The sequence below is a fragment of the Molothrus aeneus genome, chromosome 3, assembly GCF_037042795.1.
Source record: "Molothrus aeneus isolate 106 chromosome 3, BPBGC_Maene_1.0, whole genome shotgun sequence".
Classification (NCBI taxonomy): Eukaryota; Metazoa; Chordata; class Aves; order Passeriformes; family Icteridae; genus Molothrus; species Molothrus aeneus.
In genome coordinates this window covers 88,873,839-88,892,564 of record NC_089648.1, presented here as the reverse complement: position 1 = coordinate 88,892,564, position 18,726 = coordinate 88,873,839, and the positions used below count along the sequence as shown (strand labels likewise).

At 41.2% G+C, this 18,726-nt stretch overlaps 1 protein-coding gene across 2 annotated transcripts; it reads right to left on the bottom strand.

The window, feature by feature from the left end:
- Window positions 1–699: 699 nt before the first annotated feature.
- On the bottom strand, window positions 700–17,639 carry AKIRIN2 (akirin 2). Of its 2 annotated transcripts, none has more exons than XM_066547339.1 (5): window positions 16,995–17,639; window positions 6,310–6,453; window positions 5,457–5,591; window positions 1,704–1,775; window positions 700–1,383 (listed from the first exon to the last, which is right to left on the bottom strand). In XM_066547339.1, the coding sequence occupies exons 1-5, from the start codon at window positions 17,197–17,199 to the stop codon at window positions 1,373–1,375; spliced, it is 567 nt and encodes a 188-aa protein (XP_066403436.1). In that variant the 5' UTR covers window positions 17,200–17,639; the 3' UTR covers window positions 700–1,372. The 2 variants fall into 2 exon arrangements, with proteins under 2 accessions (XP_066403436.1, XP_066403435.1); XM_066547338.1 differs by having other exon boundaries at window positions 5,457–5,606; window positions 16,995–17,635.
- Window positions 17,640–18,726: the final 1,087 nt, after the last annotated feature.

Genomic DNA, 18,726 nt, shown 5'->3' with positions numbered 1-18,726 from the left:
TCTGTTCATCTGAGATGGGACACAGATCTATCACAGAGCACACTTCCCTTTAACCAGAAGCTGACAGTAAATTAGAGAAGACAGCAGTTTATAATTAAATTATTATTTTGGAACTGCTTTCTTGTCCCCAGAGCAGGTAACTGAAGGCCTTTGGTAGCAATACTCCCACCCCACAACACACAGATCTAGACTTGCCACGTAGGAAATTTGCAGTGATTCAGATACCCAGCACTGGCCAGACAGCAGCACCAACACAGCAGTCTGTCAACAGCTGAATGCATCCAACAAGGCTCTCAACCCTTAACAGGCATTACACACCCTCAGCTCTTGCAATAGCTACACTGTTCCAGTTTGCAGTACATGCACCTGCTCTGTCTCATGAACAGATTTCCTTTAATGTGTCACTGCAATCTGAAGGAAGGCAAGTGCAGCTGCTGTTTGAGTCAGCTGCAGCAAGTTACATCACCAGTTTTCTGTCCCTTCTGTACCAAACAAGCTTCCTCAACACGAAACACTACAGCTGATGTAAGAAAGATTTCTGTCTCTGAAGAATGACCTGAGATTTTAATCCACCTCCTTCTCCTGATCTAAAACTGACCCACCCACTATTGCTAGTAAATAAAATTTTCATTTAAACACTCAGATTTAAGTTTATTCATACACAGCAAAAGTTCCACCTGCATATTAAAAACAAACAGATTAGAAGTAAATGTTTTATTCTTCCAACTAAATTCCAGTACTACAAGGGCAGTAAAACAATGATACACTGAAAAATTGCAGCAATAAACATTTGTTAAAGACTGATAGAATAAATAAAAACTACAAAAATGAGAAATCATATAAACCCATTCTTAACCCCCAAAAAAGTCATGGAATACAGAAATGCCCTCCTTCACTATTTCACAGGCAGTACTGTGGGCTATTTGCTTAAAATTGTCCTGGGATTACATTCTAACTTAACTGTGATTACAGCTCTGTTGTAGTGCACAGTTATGAAAACCACACTAACTTCAGTCAGAAGTGTCATTCTACATTTTTATTTACACAACCAGTGAAGGGCAACTTCTAGAACACCAGCTTTAATCCTTTACTTTTTCAAACTTATTAACATAAGAAGCCAAATCGTAATGATACAGCAAATGAGGCCACTGGTATTATTACAGGTAGCAAAGGTCCACATCCAGGTGGTACTGACATCAGGGAGCACTCCAAAACCAGTTGCTGCATAAGAGTGGTTGCCACTGACAAAAGCTTGAAATAACCTGTGTTCACAGGGGGGAAAAAATATGGCATTGCTGCAAGTCTTTACTGGGACAGCTTGCAACAATAAAACAGGGTGTATAGGGCAGCCCACATATGCAGAAAGTGTGATTCATGAAACATCTGGAAAGAGAAAGAAAAAAAAAAAAAGAAGAGTTAATGACAGCACTAACAAGTATCAGCTCTGTGCAAATCTTCTATGGTAGTATCAAAACTGGTTTCAAAACTAAACTCCAGCATGCTATGGGAAACCAGGTCAAGATGTTTTAAACACAAGCTGCATTTTCTCTCACACCTCCCTTTCAATCTCAATATTCCATATTCTCAGTTTTGAATATTTTACCTTGGGGCCTAGCAGCTTAACAGCAAACAATGGCCATTTAAATTATTGAACACTTGGTAATTCAATGCTGCTACAGAGACCAGAAGAAAGAGATACTCACAACTGGCAGGCTGTTCTCCATATCGTCGCATGATCTGATCATGCGTGAACTTCACAAATGCGTCATATTGTTCTGCAAGGATGAAACATTACAAGTATGAGCATTAAATTTAAATCCAGCAGAAGAATACTCAGGGCTAATTTTTATACACAGAAATCATACAAGTTAAACACACCCCCAAACCAGCAGTAGTTTTAAATAACTTAATACAGTTCATAGCTGCCTTTTCTTTTTTTATCCTCCAGAACAATTAAGCTAATGTCCCCTTAATTAAAAGGCTCTCCCATACAAACTTCTGTAAAATGAGAAAGATGGCAGTAAACTCAAAGAGAATTATGCTGCATGTAACAAAGATCTCAATATATCTCACACTTGCTAAGTATCACACACTGTATTTTGAAGAAATGAAGAGTGCCCATTTTACAGATCCATAATGGGGGCAGAGTAGAAAACACGGCATAAAGGTCAGTACTAGGGTTGGAAACATAATTTGTCTGCTTCTACCACTACCAGATGTAAGAAAATTAATTTAATGAAATGGAAACACAAAAGTACAGGAAAGGGATTTGCTAGAGAGTTAGAAACTGTATTTGCTGACTGCCAGAAAATCAAAAGCAAACATGAAACTAAAAGGATGAAATGCTAAGTGACTAACTTTAGAGTAATTCTAATCACAGAAGCAGCTGCTGTGGGAGACATATAGTTGACTGTGGATTGCATGAAAACAGTTACTGTGTCATCTGAAATGAAATTTTTATATGAAACATACTTGGCTTTGAACTAAGCACTGTTTGAACTGTTATCTCCCAGAAAGGTTATTCTTTATATACACACATCCATACAAATACATTTGCAATATTTTATTCCGTTTTTAATACTGCACTCATCAGCAGGATATCACCTTTCAGAATTAGGAAATTGAACAAGGAGAGTAATATCTACCAGATGCCGCTCCTTTCCATTCCCCTTCCTCCCTTGTGGAAAAATACATGTGCAGCAATGTGGGGTGTTCTGAGAAAAGGGCAAGGTCAAAGAAGGCAATCTTCAACCAAAAATGCAGTTAGATTTGTAGTGGTTCCTAGTCCCAAAGGTTTGCCCCAATAAAGTCCCCATCCTCTTGCAGGGATGAGCTTCACCTTTGAAGTAAACAGGGTGTCAGTAAATCAGCAAGCAGTGCAGCAGCAGCCCCAAGCACGGAGCGGACCCCAAGGTGGAAGGACATTCATCCCTGACCAAGGGGGCCTGCAGTCACGGTGGCCAGCTCAGCTCCCCTCTGCCCACAGGTAGGACCTGCTTCACTGCACTTCTGACCAGCAGCTGTTCAGCAGCCATGTGAGCTCAGCCAAACAACAAAATAACACAAAGAGCAGACTGAAGGATCCAGTGCACTGAAACCCTTTCAAAAATTAACACCAACTAGATTTTTTCCCAGAAGTATGTATTAAGGGCCAAAATCAAACTTGCAAATTAAGGTGGAAGTCAGCATACACAGCTGCTTTGTAACATCATCTTAGTTAGAACTACAGCTTTGCAAATTTTTTTAAAATCCAATTACTAAAAAAGCCCCGTTCTTGTGACATTCAGATTCAGAAGTTAAGCAATCCAAAGGTAGGAGCAGCCTACAGTTAACTACTTGAGAATTTAAGTGAACACTGCACAAATACTTACATGACTGTATCATATACATCCTAACTATTTTAAGTCAGGTGGCTAAATGACACAAATACAATTACACTACTATAAAAGGATGTTCTTCAGAAATTCTTTAAAACCTTTCAAGCTAGTGTTTGAAGTGCTAAGGCTCTTGCAAAACCAAGTTTGCGCTAACACAGCAGCTTCAGGTAACAGAGGCAGGAAGAGAAATCAGGGCATTACAATGATCTGAGTTTTCCATTTACCAAACATTTATTCTGCATGAAAAGCAACTCTGCTTGCAAGGAACATGGAAGAAGAAAAGAATAGGCAATATCTGGCTAACTACCTACATGACAACTCTGATTCAGAAAATACCCAAGATGCAAACATTCAGTTAAGTAACTTGAAAGAAGCTATTCAACTGAGATTTATTATGGAATTTCCAGTTACATTTCCTTTGACTTCACTTTTGTAACAAGGAGTATCACCTTACTGCATGAAGTTTAGAAAAGGATATAACCATTCTGTCAGCAGACAACCATAACTGACCTTCCATGTAGGGAATGTCTAAATTCTTTTGCCAGTCTTTAAATTCTCATATAATGCTGAAAATGTATTACTGGCTTAATACATGTGATGCAGTAACATGATCTTCCTAATTGCTCTTTTGGTGAGCACTATGGTAAGAAGAAGCAAACCTAAATCGTCTCACTAAACCACAACTCCCAGAGAGAATTCATCTCCTCCCTTTCCCAAAAACAAACCCAACAATGCTCCTTTTGGGACTGAGAGACAGAGCATATGTAACAAACTTGACAGAAGGGCTTCCTGTTTGTTAAGAATTTCAAGCTTGTACTCCAAAAGTGTCTGGAAGACATGTAAATCTATCTGGTCTTCAAATGGTTATGAATCCTGCTAAATGAAATGAATTTAAGAAAATCCAGGAAATTACTCCTAATAAATTAGGAGAAAAAGTTCTATAGAGTCCGAATTCATCTGAATTCGGACTGAAGCAGGTTAAAAAGAACACCACTGGAACGGAACACCAGGCTCAAAGCAGAAGTATTCACGGCTTTAGTTATAGTTTTAAATAGACGTAGATTTAAGAGGGACATAGAACTATAGCAATTTCTTACACAGAAATGGCAGATCAGCAGGTGCAGAACATGAACAGGATCTTAGGTGCAGAGACAATACTATCACAAGCAACCCACAAGCCTGGTGACTTTCTGCATGTGCATGCCTGTAAAAGGTTTTATTCCCACTTGAAGAGACCTGCCAACTTTAATTCTGATGTGTTTTCAGGTGGGAAGCACAACAGCTGTAGGTATTCAAGAGCACATCTGCAGAACTGTGTGCTCAGATTTTCATTATCATCACACTAAATATTAAATTAAGACTCCACATCATACTGTGAAAGCACCTACCTCTGAAGGCACAAGAATTTAGGTGCTCAACTGCTAGCAAGAGGCTTATAAGTAAAGGACCTCAAAAACTGAAGAAAGGTCATATTTACAATGCTGACATTAGCATGATCTTGATGGAAAGATAAGCTGGCATCAGGTGCCAAGAATTTCAGCTGAATTCTAAAAGAATTCAACATGGAGCATCAGCAAAACAGTTGAACTGACTCTCAAGCAGATACCAAACACTGCTGGCAGCAGTGTAATGCTAAGTACTGGGAAGAGAAAGGGAAATCTTAGGTACTGTCATCTTGCCAAATTCCAGAAAAAGGAAGTCAGTTCCCAAGCAGGAAAAAAACAAAACAAAACAGTCCTTCAAAAAGAGCTCTCTACAGGCAGTCTTTCTGAAGAAGAAGGGAAGAAAAAAAAAAAGGGAAATTGTCAATTCAGACACAGTAGCAAGAGAAAGTTCTAACTGAAATAAAACAACTGTCTTCACTGAGTAGTAATAAATAGGAGTCATACTTTCTATCCAAAGCCGCACAGAAGGAAAAAACCTATCAAAGGGAGTAAACATCATTTTTTCTGTCATGTATGCAACCCCATTCCTTCATCAGAATAGGTCAGAAAAAACCATACACTCTATAACAAAAGTAAGAGAAGTTTTAAGCTTTCAAAATCACTCTGACTTATATTATTCTGAACTGTAAGATACCTGCAAGTTTTGTGGTCAAAATTTCTTCATACTCTTCACGGATTTTCTCTTCACGTTCTTTCAGCAAACGTTCACAGATCATTCCAACTTGTCTGAGAGTAAACAAGGGCTGTTCTTTTTTCAATGGTGATGATGCTGCAGATGAAGTACCTAAGAGTAAATATTTGGGCATACCAATTTACAATTACAAGTAGATCAAAACTATTTTTTTATAATCAGTTTTTTTCACACCTTTTACATTAAAGGAACTTTACAAAACATTTGAAGATTTGCTCTGCTAGTTGATCCTCACAATTACTACTGAAGCAGGACTGGATGCTCAAAAAGGAAAACATCTGTAATGGACAACACTCACAACCATCAAAACCCCAGGACCATCATGCAAACACCGTGAAGACCATTTACATGGCAGTTGCCACATACAAATTTAAGCTTCTATTATATATAAATATTATAGTACAGTATATTGGTGCCAAGACAGCTGCTCTGCAAAAGCCTATGACAGTACCAGTGACAGCAGGCAGGATAGTCTCCTGAAAACAATGCCAGGTTTTTGTCTGACCAATTTTTAAAATGCAAAGCTAACATCTTCCAGACCAATAGCGCTACTGCCAAAAAAAGCAGCAGTAACTAGTGGGAATGTGTCATAACACAACAGGTAACAGGGAGAATTATTTACTCAAATGGAATCTGACACAATAACAGAATACAGCAGAATTACACACAATTTATGGCCAAAAAACAACAGTAACTGGTGACAAGGTGCCATAAACCACCAAGTAACTCGAAAAAGTTGTTTACACAAGCAGAGTCTAAGAAAACATAGGAAAATTACACAGAATTATCTGAGTACCTGGCAAAGCTGGTCCAGTGAGGAGAAATGCATGTGGCTGTGCATCAGTAGAACAACAAGGATCTGTCTGCTGGAAGCTATTTTCTAAATGTCTTCTCTTCTGCATGCGTTTGTACTCCTGTTTTATGTTGTACAGAATTTGTTCTAAAAAGAGGGAAAAAACAACAAAAACCCCTGAAATTATTATCTTTACATTTCACCATTTTGCTTGATTTTTACTCAAGCATCAAATGCTGTAGATAAATAGCAGATGACAAAGGATAGGCAGACTCTTAAAACATGACCTGCAAAAACAATGTCTTACCTAAGACATAAAACATTAAACTAATTAAAAGAAAGGTAACCCAGGCTATTTTCACCAGGAGAACACCAGCAAAAATGTTCTTATTTGAGGTCAAGTATTAGCACCAGAGTACTGCTAATAAAAAAACCCAGCATCCTAAAATTTAGGAATGATATAATGTGCATGGATAAAAATTTCATGATAAAACTTATACTTGTATTAATTATCTTCGCTTCATATACTTTATCTTTAATTTAATCTTTGATTCCCACACAGCATTTATCACTCACAGAATTAAGAGTAACAAGACACTCAAGAATAAAACAGCCACATGACATGCCATTCCTCTCTGCAGGCTGTACTACAGGCAGCACAGTGAAGAGGAAAACACAATTTAGACAACATGCATTAACCACCTACTGCTTAAAATATCAGACTTGGAAACTGACAGGAAAAAGATACAAAATTTATATATATATATATAATTATACAACATTTTTGATGCTCTCAAATTTATCCAAATAAAATACAGTGGATGGATCAACAGTCTCTTTCAAAGGAGTATGACAATATGTACTGCAGCTTTTGATTGCAATGAATGAAGTACAGCAAGTTTTTTAATAATCTCATCTCCACTGTAGAATCATAAGGGAAAAACTAATCCTTGCAACAGAACCACCAATCCTGTGTGCCTTCTCTCTGAAATTCCACGTACCAAATGGCTTTCAGGTGCACCAGTGGCCTAACTGCATATCATCTGGCAATGTAAAATATTAAAGAAAAAAAAAGGAATTTTCTATTTTTTATATTCTTCCTATAAAGAAATTTCCACAGATTTTCATCCTTTATGAGAACTCTTACTTTTAAATGCTCAAATGCTTCAAGAAAAAATTACCTGCACAGCTGGCTCCCAATGACACTTCTAGACTTTTTAGCAAGGACAACTTTCCAAAAGTCAGGTACATATCAATTCATAGGATCACGTCAGAGTTACAAAGGACTCCACTCAGACCCTTCCTATTTCTGTCACATTTTGCCAATACAATGGCATGAAAACTTAAATCAAATTTCATGTTTGTAATCCATGTGCTGCTGAGGTTCCATATCTGAACATTTCTAGTAAGGAACCATGTGATGCAGGTACCTTCAGCTACCACCTTCTTCAGTCAGTGACTGAAGCCTCTGCTACACCAAGTGGAAGCAAACACAATTCTCAGTTCAGATGTTTAAATACAGTCATGGTTCAATTCCATGAGTCAGTCTAGAGACTTCCAATTTACAAAAAGAGAGAAAACTGTTTTGAGTCAACAGGAATGTGTGTCAGCAAAGGGGCTTCTTGGATTTTGTCCATTGATTAAGGACTTCATACCTTTTCAATCCCAAGCCTGCAGCTGTAAAATTTTCAACTCTCTAATGGGAGGTCAGTAATATGGTTCAAAGAAGCAGCAAATGCAGAAGAGAGTACTAAAACAGTAATAAAAAAGCACAGCAGGTAAATTAAGAAACCACAAGAAAGTGATGCAGGGGGATGGAGGATTCATACTTTCTGTAGGACAAGATACAAACACTCCTGTACAGTACCAAAGTAAATAAAAAATCTTAAACCAAGATGCAGCCAGGCTTCTAAAATTAAACAGAATCCCATGCAGAGCTGATCATGTGCATACACACATCACTCAGAGAGTGGCCTAACAATATTTATACCAAATGGTATTATGGTGGCAGAACAATACTTCTCAAAATCAAGTGCTGTTCTGGCTCCAGTGATACTGCATAATTCTGAATGGGAACCAAATTAGCTCACATGATCATCTGTCCTAAAGCATGTTTACACTGTGAGAAACATGACTGCACATATTCACACTGCATTTCTATTAACTGAAGAACATAATAGACCATGACCATCCTTCACTATGACTACTTTGTCCTGGCCATACTTTCTGAACTCCATGTGAACTGCAAAAAAATCAGCCAAATTTCAGGTGTAAAAACTAGAATAAAACTATTTTCTATACTTCTCCTTTCATATTTTTGCAGAAACATTCTCAAAGCACATTAACCACCAAAATCATTAAGGACAAAAAAAGTAAACAGATTCTGGTCAACTGATGAAACTGCAAGAGTTAAATCAATAATCATATGCTATGTCTCCTTCAGTCCTAACAAAACCTAGAATTTAAACAAGGAATAATTTAGAGAAAATGTTAAAATACCAGCCAGGATAGAAGGAGCAAAAGCAAGGGGGGAAACAGGAAGAGGAGGCAGAGAAATCAGGTGTGGACTTTGGGAAAACAGTAACAACTAGGATAGAAAATCAAGATTTGTGCACCAAAGATACATTATTCTGAATTATACTGAATTGTGGACAAGAAGTCTCAAAGATATTACAGCAATTTCATCTACTTCTAATTTGGCAACGCTTTTTAAATTGCCACCTTCAAATCTTGCTGCGAAAATCAAAAACCTCAAGAAACACTACTGACATATCCAGGAGATCCCCATCCTGACAAAATCACTTTAACAGCTGGCATTACTATGACTTCAGCTGAAGGTATAGAACTAAGCAAAGTTTAAGAGAAAGGACTATTTAAACATGACACTGACTACAGTGCAAGGAGGAGAAAAAAAAACCTGAAATGTTAAGCACTGACTGAACACCTGCTAAGCATGCCCATAACCTGGTTTGGTAAATGGGATTCCTCCATTCAGACTAACTTAGAAGATTTAAGGCACAGCTGCTCAGCACAGAGAATGGACTGCAAGGCATATTCAGTACCTTGCTGATAGCAGGCAAGGAGACTGACTCATCTCACACTTCCCGATTTCCACCACTCATAAAAGGGAGAATAAGTCAAGAAATGCAAGTTTAACACAGCACCAAACTGATATCTCACATGAACTATGAGACCAGGAATGCTTTAAATAAAGCAGGCACATTTTTATATCAGCAAAGACTAAGTAGACTTTCTTATTTACCTACAGTAGCATAAGATCTTAGACTTAAAACTATTTCACTGTGAAGTGAAATGTAAGCCTGCAAATATTTATACCTCATTTTAAATGAAAATCTGAATGCCAAATTAAAATAATCTAATACAGTAAAAAAAAACTGCTTAAATGCACCAAGTTACTTCTCCCATTTACTGTTCTGTAATGCCACACAAATATATTAACAACATTTTTATAGCATCTCAGCACTTGTAGGAAGCCATGAAATATTAAGGTAGTGCAAACCAGACAACTTTTGAACACCACCTATACAGCAGACATCCAACTGTAAAGAATTTTAAAACTGACCCAGTTAAAGCTTAGAATCAGTAGATCCAACCTACTTTTGCCTCCAGAAAACCTTCCTGCTTTTTTAAGTTCAGTTTTTCAACTTCTCCAGCTTCCAATTAGTTCTGACTGTTCTCTCTGCAGTGCACAACTGACTTAAAATGTGCACTGAACTGGTGCCAAATAGCACAGTTTTTTTATGTGCCTCAGTGTGGAGGCCCAAACTGTCCTTTAAAACAATGACATGCATTTTAATTAACGTATTATTTTTTATATAAAAATTTAGAATCTGAAAGTACAGTCATTAAAGAAACTCTACTATCACCTTCTCTAAGACTATAAAATTTAAGTGAGAACTGGCATCACGTATATCACAACTTATTAGATATTTTATAAAAAAGCTTTCATCCACCTTGAACACACAGTGAAGTTCAAATCAGATATTGTACATTCAAAAACATCGTACATTTGTACAATGATTTGATCTGAGATTACAAAAGGAATATATTTAATATGATGAAACACACATCATTGTGGCCTATCCTCAGTTTCTTCATAATCTCAGTCTGCCCCCTGTGCTCAGTGGTTTTTACTGGTTAGAGATGCCTCTGAAAGCACAGAGCTATTTAACAGGAAACACCAGGCAGAGGTGCTCAAAGTGAAAATTAGACTTGCGAATATGCTGTAGCAGCAAGAAAAAGCCACACTGCTAACACACCAGAATGAATTAGTACTTCATAAATAGCATTTCAAATTCAACAAGACTATGAATCTCTACCAGTTACACAATAATCTGTTTTATGCCCCCCTTCCCTTCAGGTTCAAGGCTAAGACCAAGAATTACAAATGAAAACTGCTATCGTCTCACCATGACCACCGAAGGCATCAGGGATTCAGTCAAATATACCTGAATATAATGAAATACATGGATACTCTTTTTTTTTTCCAGAGCTGTGTACTGAGAGCATAAAGTTGAGTACACAGGTACTTTAAATTCTGCATTAAGATCTTTCAGAACTTGAGATGCCATTTGGAGAACAAAGATTTCCAAATGAAGAGAGGATGAAATATGAACAGGGCAAATTAGACTACAAGTTTGACATCTGAAATATAATTGTCACACTAATGGATTGCAACGCCAAATATTCATTTCCAAGGAGTGATGCAGTCTTCCTACATTCTTTAATTCATGATAAGAAGTCAAGTTAATATTTTTCAAAATTCTACCATTTAATTACTTCACCCTGACCTGTAATTACCTAGAAATTACGTACAAAGGAAATGGCAGTTCGACTTAGAAAGTTTAAAAGGCAAACAATTCTTTTCTTCATTTTAATAAATGCTTATCAATTATGAAGGTGCTGGTTGTTTCGCCTGAAGGACTTTCTTCTTTGGGCTTGATTTTAAACTATCAATCTCACATCACAGTTCCTGACTTCTCTCATTTAACTAAAGGAAAATTCAGCAAAACACACAGGAAGGTGACTCAATGCGCTGCAATCAGAGTAGCAGTCTTCCAGGCCTGAAATGGAACCTTTAGCTCAGGTTTCAGTTGGCAATGTCACCATTCAACATATGCATTCAAACTTGAACCATGCCTGAGATTTCTTCTAAGTAATCAATCAAATGCTATCCTGATGTCAGTGGCATACATCTTTAGGGATTTCAGCTTCTGTTAAAGCGAAACTGCTCCACTATCCTAGTTCAAATTAACATATAACATTTCCATTAGGCCTTCAACCTTATTCAACACCTAGCTGATGTTACCACATTCCTACTTTTGGTCACACCACCACACTACTGACATCCAATGTTAATTTTAAGATGCCAGATTCACCTAAAGGCAGCACTGCAGCAGAGCAATGGATAAAGATACTCCTCAGGGTTTTTTTCTACTTAACCAGGGAACCCTGGCAGAGACAGAAATTAAAACAACCCAAATATTCTTCTTACTCTCTTGCTTTAGTCTCAGATGTCAACCACTCCACTCATGCTTCTCAGTTAGGCATGTTAAGAGCTTTGTAACAGGATGTATACTTTTGGAAACCATGCTCCCCCTCACCGGAACATGCTCTAAGCCAGAGAGAAAACACTGATAACAGGTACATGCTGACACCTCACAGACACCGGCTACAGCTACAGAAGGGACAGAAGCAGCTTGCCACAGACTGGGGCACAGAGCAGGCCACCTCAGGAGATCCAGTTACTCCAGGCCGACAAAAATTCTGGTTCTCCCACAAGTTGGTTGCTCACATATGCATTAGCTCATTCTGCAAATGTATTATTTCAGGAAGTCCCAGTTCTCCTGATCAAGGGATTGAGGAATGAAAAATAAATCAAGCAATGCAAAATGTATTAGACACAGCAATTACATCTTTCCCTTCACATAAAAAATTGTCACACTGCATTTATCAGACTTGTCATTGAAACAAAAAAAAAAAAAAAAAAAGGCTTCAACATTTTATGACATCTACAACCAAGGCTATTTAACATTTATAGTCACCACAGGCATCTATACAGAAATTTCTCATATAAATTAAATTATGAAGTCCAGATGCAGCCATTACATGACTTTTTTAAGGGGTGGGAATGTTTTGGTTTTTAAAATCCTAATGATTTCTGCAATACTGGAGCGCAATGAGAAACTTGGCATTTCACCGAGACAATTTAGCAATAAATACACACGTGGATAAGTTAACAAAACAGAAATTAAGCAGAAAGAGATGCAGCACTACTAATATGTCACATTCCAAAGCCACTGGATCTGTTCATTTAAAAGCCAAACCTATGCTTGGCCATTGCCTGACCAAGTTTCAGACAGAAGCAGTTCAGTCTGCTCAAGAGGGCAACTCAAAGGTCGTAGGAGGACAGCCCACAGGGAAGACTAACAGTTCCTCCTATTCAAAAAGGTCAAAGACATTTTCTAGCATTAACTTTGAAAAACTGTGTCAATTACATCAATCTCTTTCCAGACTTTTCTGTGAAAGAAAAAGGACATTCAAAAGGCAAATTTATCTACCTTCTATTTGTAAAGAGTCCCTCACAGGAGGCCTGTTCCCAACAGCTCCACCCACTCTGGGTTTTACTCTGCAACATTAGTTAGTTGCTGGGGAAGTGCTGAAGCAGATGAATGTTTCAGATGGAGGAAAAACTGCATGTGTCCAAGTCGGTGGACTTTCAAATGATTTCATCCTTTTTGACTTCATAGAGGTCTTTCAAGTTAACCTCTGGTTTTGGATGAAGTGTGGAAAAAAAACTTGCTATCTCAGTCTGTTTTCTGCGTTTCTATGTACCAGGAATTAGGAGATTTAAATCCCCAAGATCAACATTATTTCTCCCTTGTCCCCCCAGTTTCTTTCAACTGTATTTCCCACTGTAGCTTCAATCTCAGAAATGTCCAGACATGCAGGTTTTCAACAACTAACCTGCCTATGAATTTAAAAAATTTAAGTGTAGTTTTTCTTTTTTCCTCCCCACTCCCAAACAATCTTTCATCAGGGTAAAACTGCAAACAATGGTTCCAAAACACCCAACAGAGAACAGAGAAATACTGCTGCCAATGTTTTCTCCTTTCACCCTTGAATTCATTTAACAGCTTTGAAACAGAAAAGCATCCTCTGGACTTCAGAGGAAACCCAACAAGTGTATCCATAACACATAGGCAGCATCCAGACCCAGGTGCAGTTAATCTGATTACACAAAATAGTCTTATTTATAGCTAGAACGTACATGAAACTAAAACTCATCTGTAGTACTCAAGCAGTAGAAAAATATTTAAGAGCAGTCATTCTTTCAAAACTAAACCAGTTTTACACCAGGCAGGTATGTTCTGCACTGCTTATAGTGAACACAGTTTTAAAAACATCATTCTACATGCAAATAATGCTATTCAAAAATTAGCAAACATACTCATGAGTATGGCTCAAGCCAGTAAGCACAATTCCACAGAAAGTACGGATTGTAAAGCCACAATTACAGTTTGGCTGCCAAATTCACCAAGAAACTGGAAGTGACCTAACAGCTGTTCAAATAACCACAAAATATTAAAACACTCTTGTGAGAGATAAATTTCATCTTGAATAAGCCTATCCTCTCTCCAACAGACATTGGTTATTTGTCTATGACCACTCTATACAGACAGCTGTTTTCTCATCTGACTCCCACACTGTATTCTCAGTTCCTCACACACCCCTCAATCAATCTGTAACATTCTACTTCCAGATAATTCATTTTTGAAATGAGGAACGATGTGGTAAGAAGTCCTGGTGCTGATATGGTCTCCATTGTGTGAAGTTAAAACACTACCAGGTCAGAGTATCAGATAGAAGAAAAATGTTTAAGCATGAACTTAAAGTCTAAGCATCAGGTCCTTTATATCCGGAACTCTGACTTCATATGAACATTCATTTTCATTACACAAAATTCAGACAGACTCTTGTTAAGTGCTGGAAATCTGGATTACAGTAACAGGCTGAGAAAAGCCCAAGCCTAGTCAACTAAATTCTGGCTATTGTTAATAAATTTCCCAACACAAAAACTAACACGGAATGGTGACTTGGTAACACTTTTTAAATCAGACTGGAATTCTTCTCACACATACAGCAAGATTTATCTGACCCTAATGCAGACATCTGCATCAGAAATGGTCATGTGAACTCATTTCAGAGTTAATGGAAAGCAATATATATTTCTGCAGCACACTAGGCCTCAACCTAAGTCAGAGCTCTAGAATAAACCATCTGATTTTTCCAAGTGACTACCAGGAAAAATGCTAACTATTAGTTCACAGGTACATTTACAAAATTAGATGAATCACAGACATCCTTTCAACAGGCCTCTTTAAAATTATGAGCTCTATTTTGCTTAGTGAGGGTTGAAATGAAATATATACAATGTGATAATACCACCAAATTCAACTGAAATTTAAAGCTAAGCAAGCTGATTAACAAATGCATTTATACCAGCATGGTATAAAGATTTTTTTTTCTGTAACGGAAACCACAGAGGGAGCTTTTAAGCAAAACCCATGTAAACGTGAACAACTTATAAATGCTTCACGTTTTTCTTAGGAGTATTCAAGTGCTGCAGGAGACATTTTGATTTACTGTCATTCACTCTCCATTATATTAAACACATTTTTTATACATAAAATACACCCTTGTCTGTATGCCAATCACCTTTTCACATGGATTACCACCTGCACCTCTGATTTTCTCAGGAGACAAAGAGGCCTGTATTTGCTCAATTTCAGTACCATTTCAGTTTTTAAGCCCTTCGGAATGGTTAGAGTGAAAGCTTAGGTATTACCTCAAAAACTGCTCTAGGTTGTCTCTTCTGAAATTTTTATTGATTTGTCTCCTTTCAGCAATACATATTTACTGGCCAGACAATATTTATATCAAATATTCATAACCTAAGCTCTCCAAACCCTAAAGAAATCAAAAGAAATCACTGCAAAAAAGCAATACTTATCCTCTAAAATAATTAAATTAGGTCTGATTTTAAATATCTATTTCAAAGTAGATGCAATGCCTCGCTGTACCAGGGAGTGCCATCCATCACAACTCTCATCCCAGACCGCTGACTCATTCAAGATCCTTTCCTAGAGGTTCAAAAAAATATCAAGCACTGATGCCAAGTTTTACTCTGTATGCCCTCTATATTTCCTCATAGCCATTTTTTATTATAGGAGTAAAAGCGCTAAAAAAAATGTACTGTAGGGTACCGTTTTCCGAACTAACAATATTGAAACATGGCACTGTCCTACGTGTAGATGGCAATTGGAACATTAAAACTTAGAGCTTGGTAACCTAGAGCCAACTTGTGTTATAAAAGGGAGTACCCAACACAACAGCGGAAGGAATTCTGCTGCAACAACTGCAGAGGGCTTTTTTTTTTCCCTGCACACAAAGGACACGGTACATCCATACCTCGGTGCTACAGCCGCTCATGGCCGCGAGCTGCACCGTCCCTGAGTGCATTGCTGGAAGCTGCCCACTGGACTAAGCATGGCACGGGCCAATCAATCCTTCCTGCCCAACCAAGACTGGCTCCTTTCTTCTCTCCCTACTCGCTGCTAAAAAGAACTCGGTTGGTTTTTAATTGACAACCATTACACAAGCAGACCTCGAGCTTTTAGGGCCGCCGGCTGACTCATCTCTCGCACCTTTAAAAATGTAAAAGGGTTTCGTTCTTGCCCTGCGTCTCCCAGACGAGAGCAGGAGACCGCCCGATCCCATTTTATCTGCCCTAAAGGCAATTCTCACCCTTGCACACAACCGCTTTTAACGCTCGGGTTTCCTAGGGAACTTCTAAGGATAACACAGAATGGGTTACCCGGGACGATAGCCCGTATTAAGGAGCTGGGAAGTGGGATTACCCCTTTGTTTTATTCGCTTTTGCCTTTTCCCACTGGCGTTTTGCGGGTGATGGATGACAGGCCGGCCTCCCCGCCCTGCCCCCCTCGCCCTCCCCCGATGTCTGAGCAGCGGGAGGAGGTGCCGCCGCCTCGACCCACTGATAATGGCTGCGAGGAAGGGATCGATGGGGCCCCGCCGACTCCCGACCCCAGCCCCACCTCGGTCGCACCCCTGTCCCCTGCCGCCCCCAGCATTTCCGGAGCTCGGCTCGCCCCTGCGGCTCCCCTTGCCACATCCAAGCTCCCGTGGTACAAGGAGGAAAAAAAAAAAAAAAAAAAACCAAAACCAGCCGGCCTCCTCCTTTCCTAGAGCTTCCCCCCAACAGCACCCCCATTCCCCACGCCACTTGGGTGCCTTTCTCCAGTCTCATCTCACCCTCCCCGCCTTCACCGACCCCTTTCCTATGGCCACCCGCCCGCATCGGCTCAACCCGCCCCCCCTTCTTCCTCCCCGTCCCTCCTCCTCCTCCCCCTCCTCTCCTGCTGCAAACGGCCATTTCTATTGTGTGTCTCTCGGTACCAAGCCGAGCAGGGATCGCCCCGGCCGCTGCCAGCCGCACAGCCCGGCAGAAAATGGCTGGAGGGGGACGCCAGACCCACCCAACCCCCCTTCTCAATCCTCCCCGCTTCCCGGCCGCCTTCCCGGCCCCCTCCCCACTGAACTGCCCCGGGGGGGCTGCCGGGCGCAAGGAGTGCCGCGTCCCTCACCTGTGGTGAGCCGGGACGACACCTCTCCGAAGGGCGAGGGCTCCATGCGCAGGTATTTCTGCGGGGAGGAGGCAGCGGCGGCGAAGGAGGAGGAGGCGGCTGAGGCCGGGGCTGACAATGGCGCACATCGCCTTCGCTTCGGGGACGCCGGGCTCAGCAGCGGGTCGAAATCCAGAGTCCTTTTCAAAGTGGCGCCGCAAGCCATGGCGCGGAGCGGCCAAGGGGGCTCGGAGCGAGGGGCAGTGGTGGAGACAGCAGCAGCCGGCCCTGCCCAGAGGCGTCTTCCCCGCTGTCTGGAGTGGGCTGGGGGGGAGGGAAGGGAAAGGAGGGGGCGGCTGCGTCAGGGCCGCCTCCGCCGCCTCCCCGCCGGCCTCTCTCTAGGGACCGGCCCCGGCAGCGGCAGCAGCAACCCCGGTTCAGTCCAGCTGGATTTCTGCTCTCCTCGCCCGCTCCGCCCTACCCGGCCGGGACAAATTCCGCCCGCGGCCGGTGGCGGGACACGAGCAGTGCCGAGAGACGCGGTGCCGGTCCCAGGTGCGCGGTGCGGGGTGGCCGATGCGGGGCGATGGCGATGGCAGGGCCCGGGCGGCGGCGATGGCGGCGGTGATGGCGCTCCCGGCCGTAACCCCCGCACCAGCAATATGGCGTCAACAACAACGCCGCCGGTTCAAACGTCGGCCCCCCCTCCCCCCCCCCCCGCAGAGGCTCACGGGACTCGTGGTTTCCCCGCCCTGCCCCACGCCACTCAAAGGCAGGATGGCCACTGGGGAGCTGGGACTACAGCTTCCGGCGTGCACTGCGTTGGCAGGGTAGGCTTCCGGGGTCTGGTTTAAATCCCCCCTGGGAGGGTGCGGGCTGGGGTGTGGATGGGGGTGCGGTGGGCTCCCGCGAAGGGCCGGTCGGTCCCCTTGGGACGCGGGGACGCAAAAGGGGCGATGGGTCTGTTCTGCCTCCTGTTAGCGCAGGTGTCGAGCAGCCCGGGCGGCGGATGTACGTCCGCGTGGCGCTTGTCTGCATGTGAAATTGGGGGCAAAGTGCGCTTAGTGGCCTCCATGGTGAGGGCAGAGCAGGGAGCGTGCGGGAGTCCGAGGCGGCACCTAAGGACACGCACGGAAAGGCCTCACGATGTCGGGATCTGTGTCACGGCGTAACCGAGTGGTTTCCTTGCAGTTGCATAAAGCACATTCTTGCTTAAGGAGGGTGGTGAGGGAAGACGTTTAAAGAACTATAAAGCTGCTGCTGGGAAGAGCGTAGCTCTTTCCTGTGCAGCTTCCTGATTGAAACAAACTGTGTTACAGGTCACCACAGTGGGAAAACTAACAGAGGTTTAGACCCCCCCAAAATATATGTAACTTCTATGTTTTCTGTGTCTAATTTTGGTAATTTAACCATAAACACGAAGACATGTTGTCTTTGAAAGGCAAAATTATGAATATTCTGTCATAAAGTTTTAACACTTTGGTGTTTTTGATTGTGTTCTGAAGTGTGAGCTAGACTTTCTCTAATGGTATTAAAAAACCCCACAAACCTTACCATCCTTTGGAAGCAGGATTTGCTGTACGTGTTTGGTGTGTGGCATGTATTGTTAATTCTGTCAAAGCAGCACCCAGGCAGTCAAAACACCAATCTGACTGTGCTGGCACTGTGGTTGTGCTGCTTCTGGGGTAGCTGAGGTTTCAGGTGGTGGGGTGACCTAGCAGAGCCTTCCTTCTCAACAAATGATTTGTTTTCT

Excerpts from the sequence above, each read along its gene's own strand:
- AKIRIN2 (XM_066547338.1), bottom strand. The coding sequence starts at position 17,199 with ATGGCTTGCGGCGCCACTTTGAAAAGGACTCTGGATTTCGACCCGCTG. Across the intron at positions 6,454-16,994 it reads GTCGTCCCGGCTCACCACAG|AACAAATTCTGTACAACATA; the intron begins GTGAGGGACGCG and ends CCCTCTTTTTAG. Across the intron at positions 1,776-5,456 it reads TTTGACCACAAAACTTGCAG|AACAATATGACGCATTTGTG; the intron begins GTATCTTACAGT and ends TCATCCTTGCAG.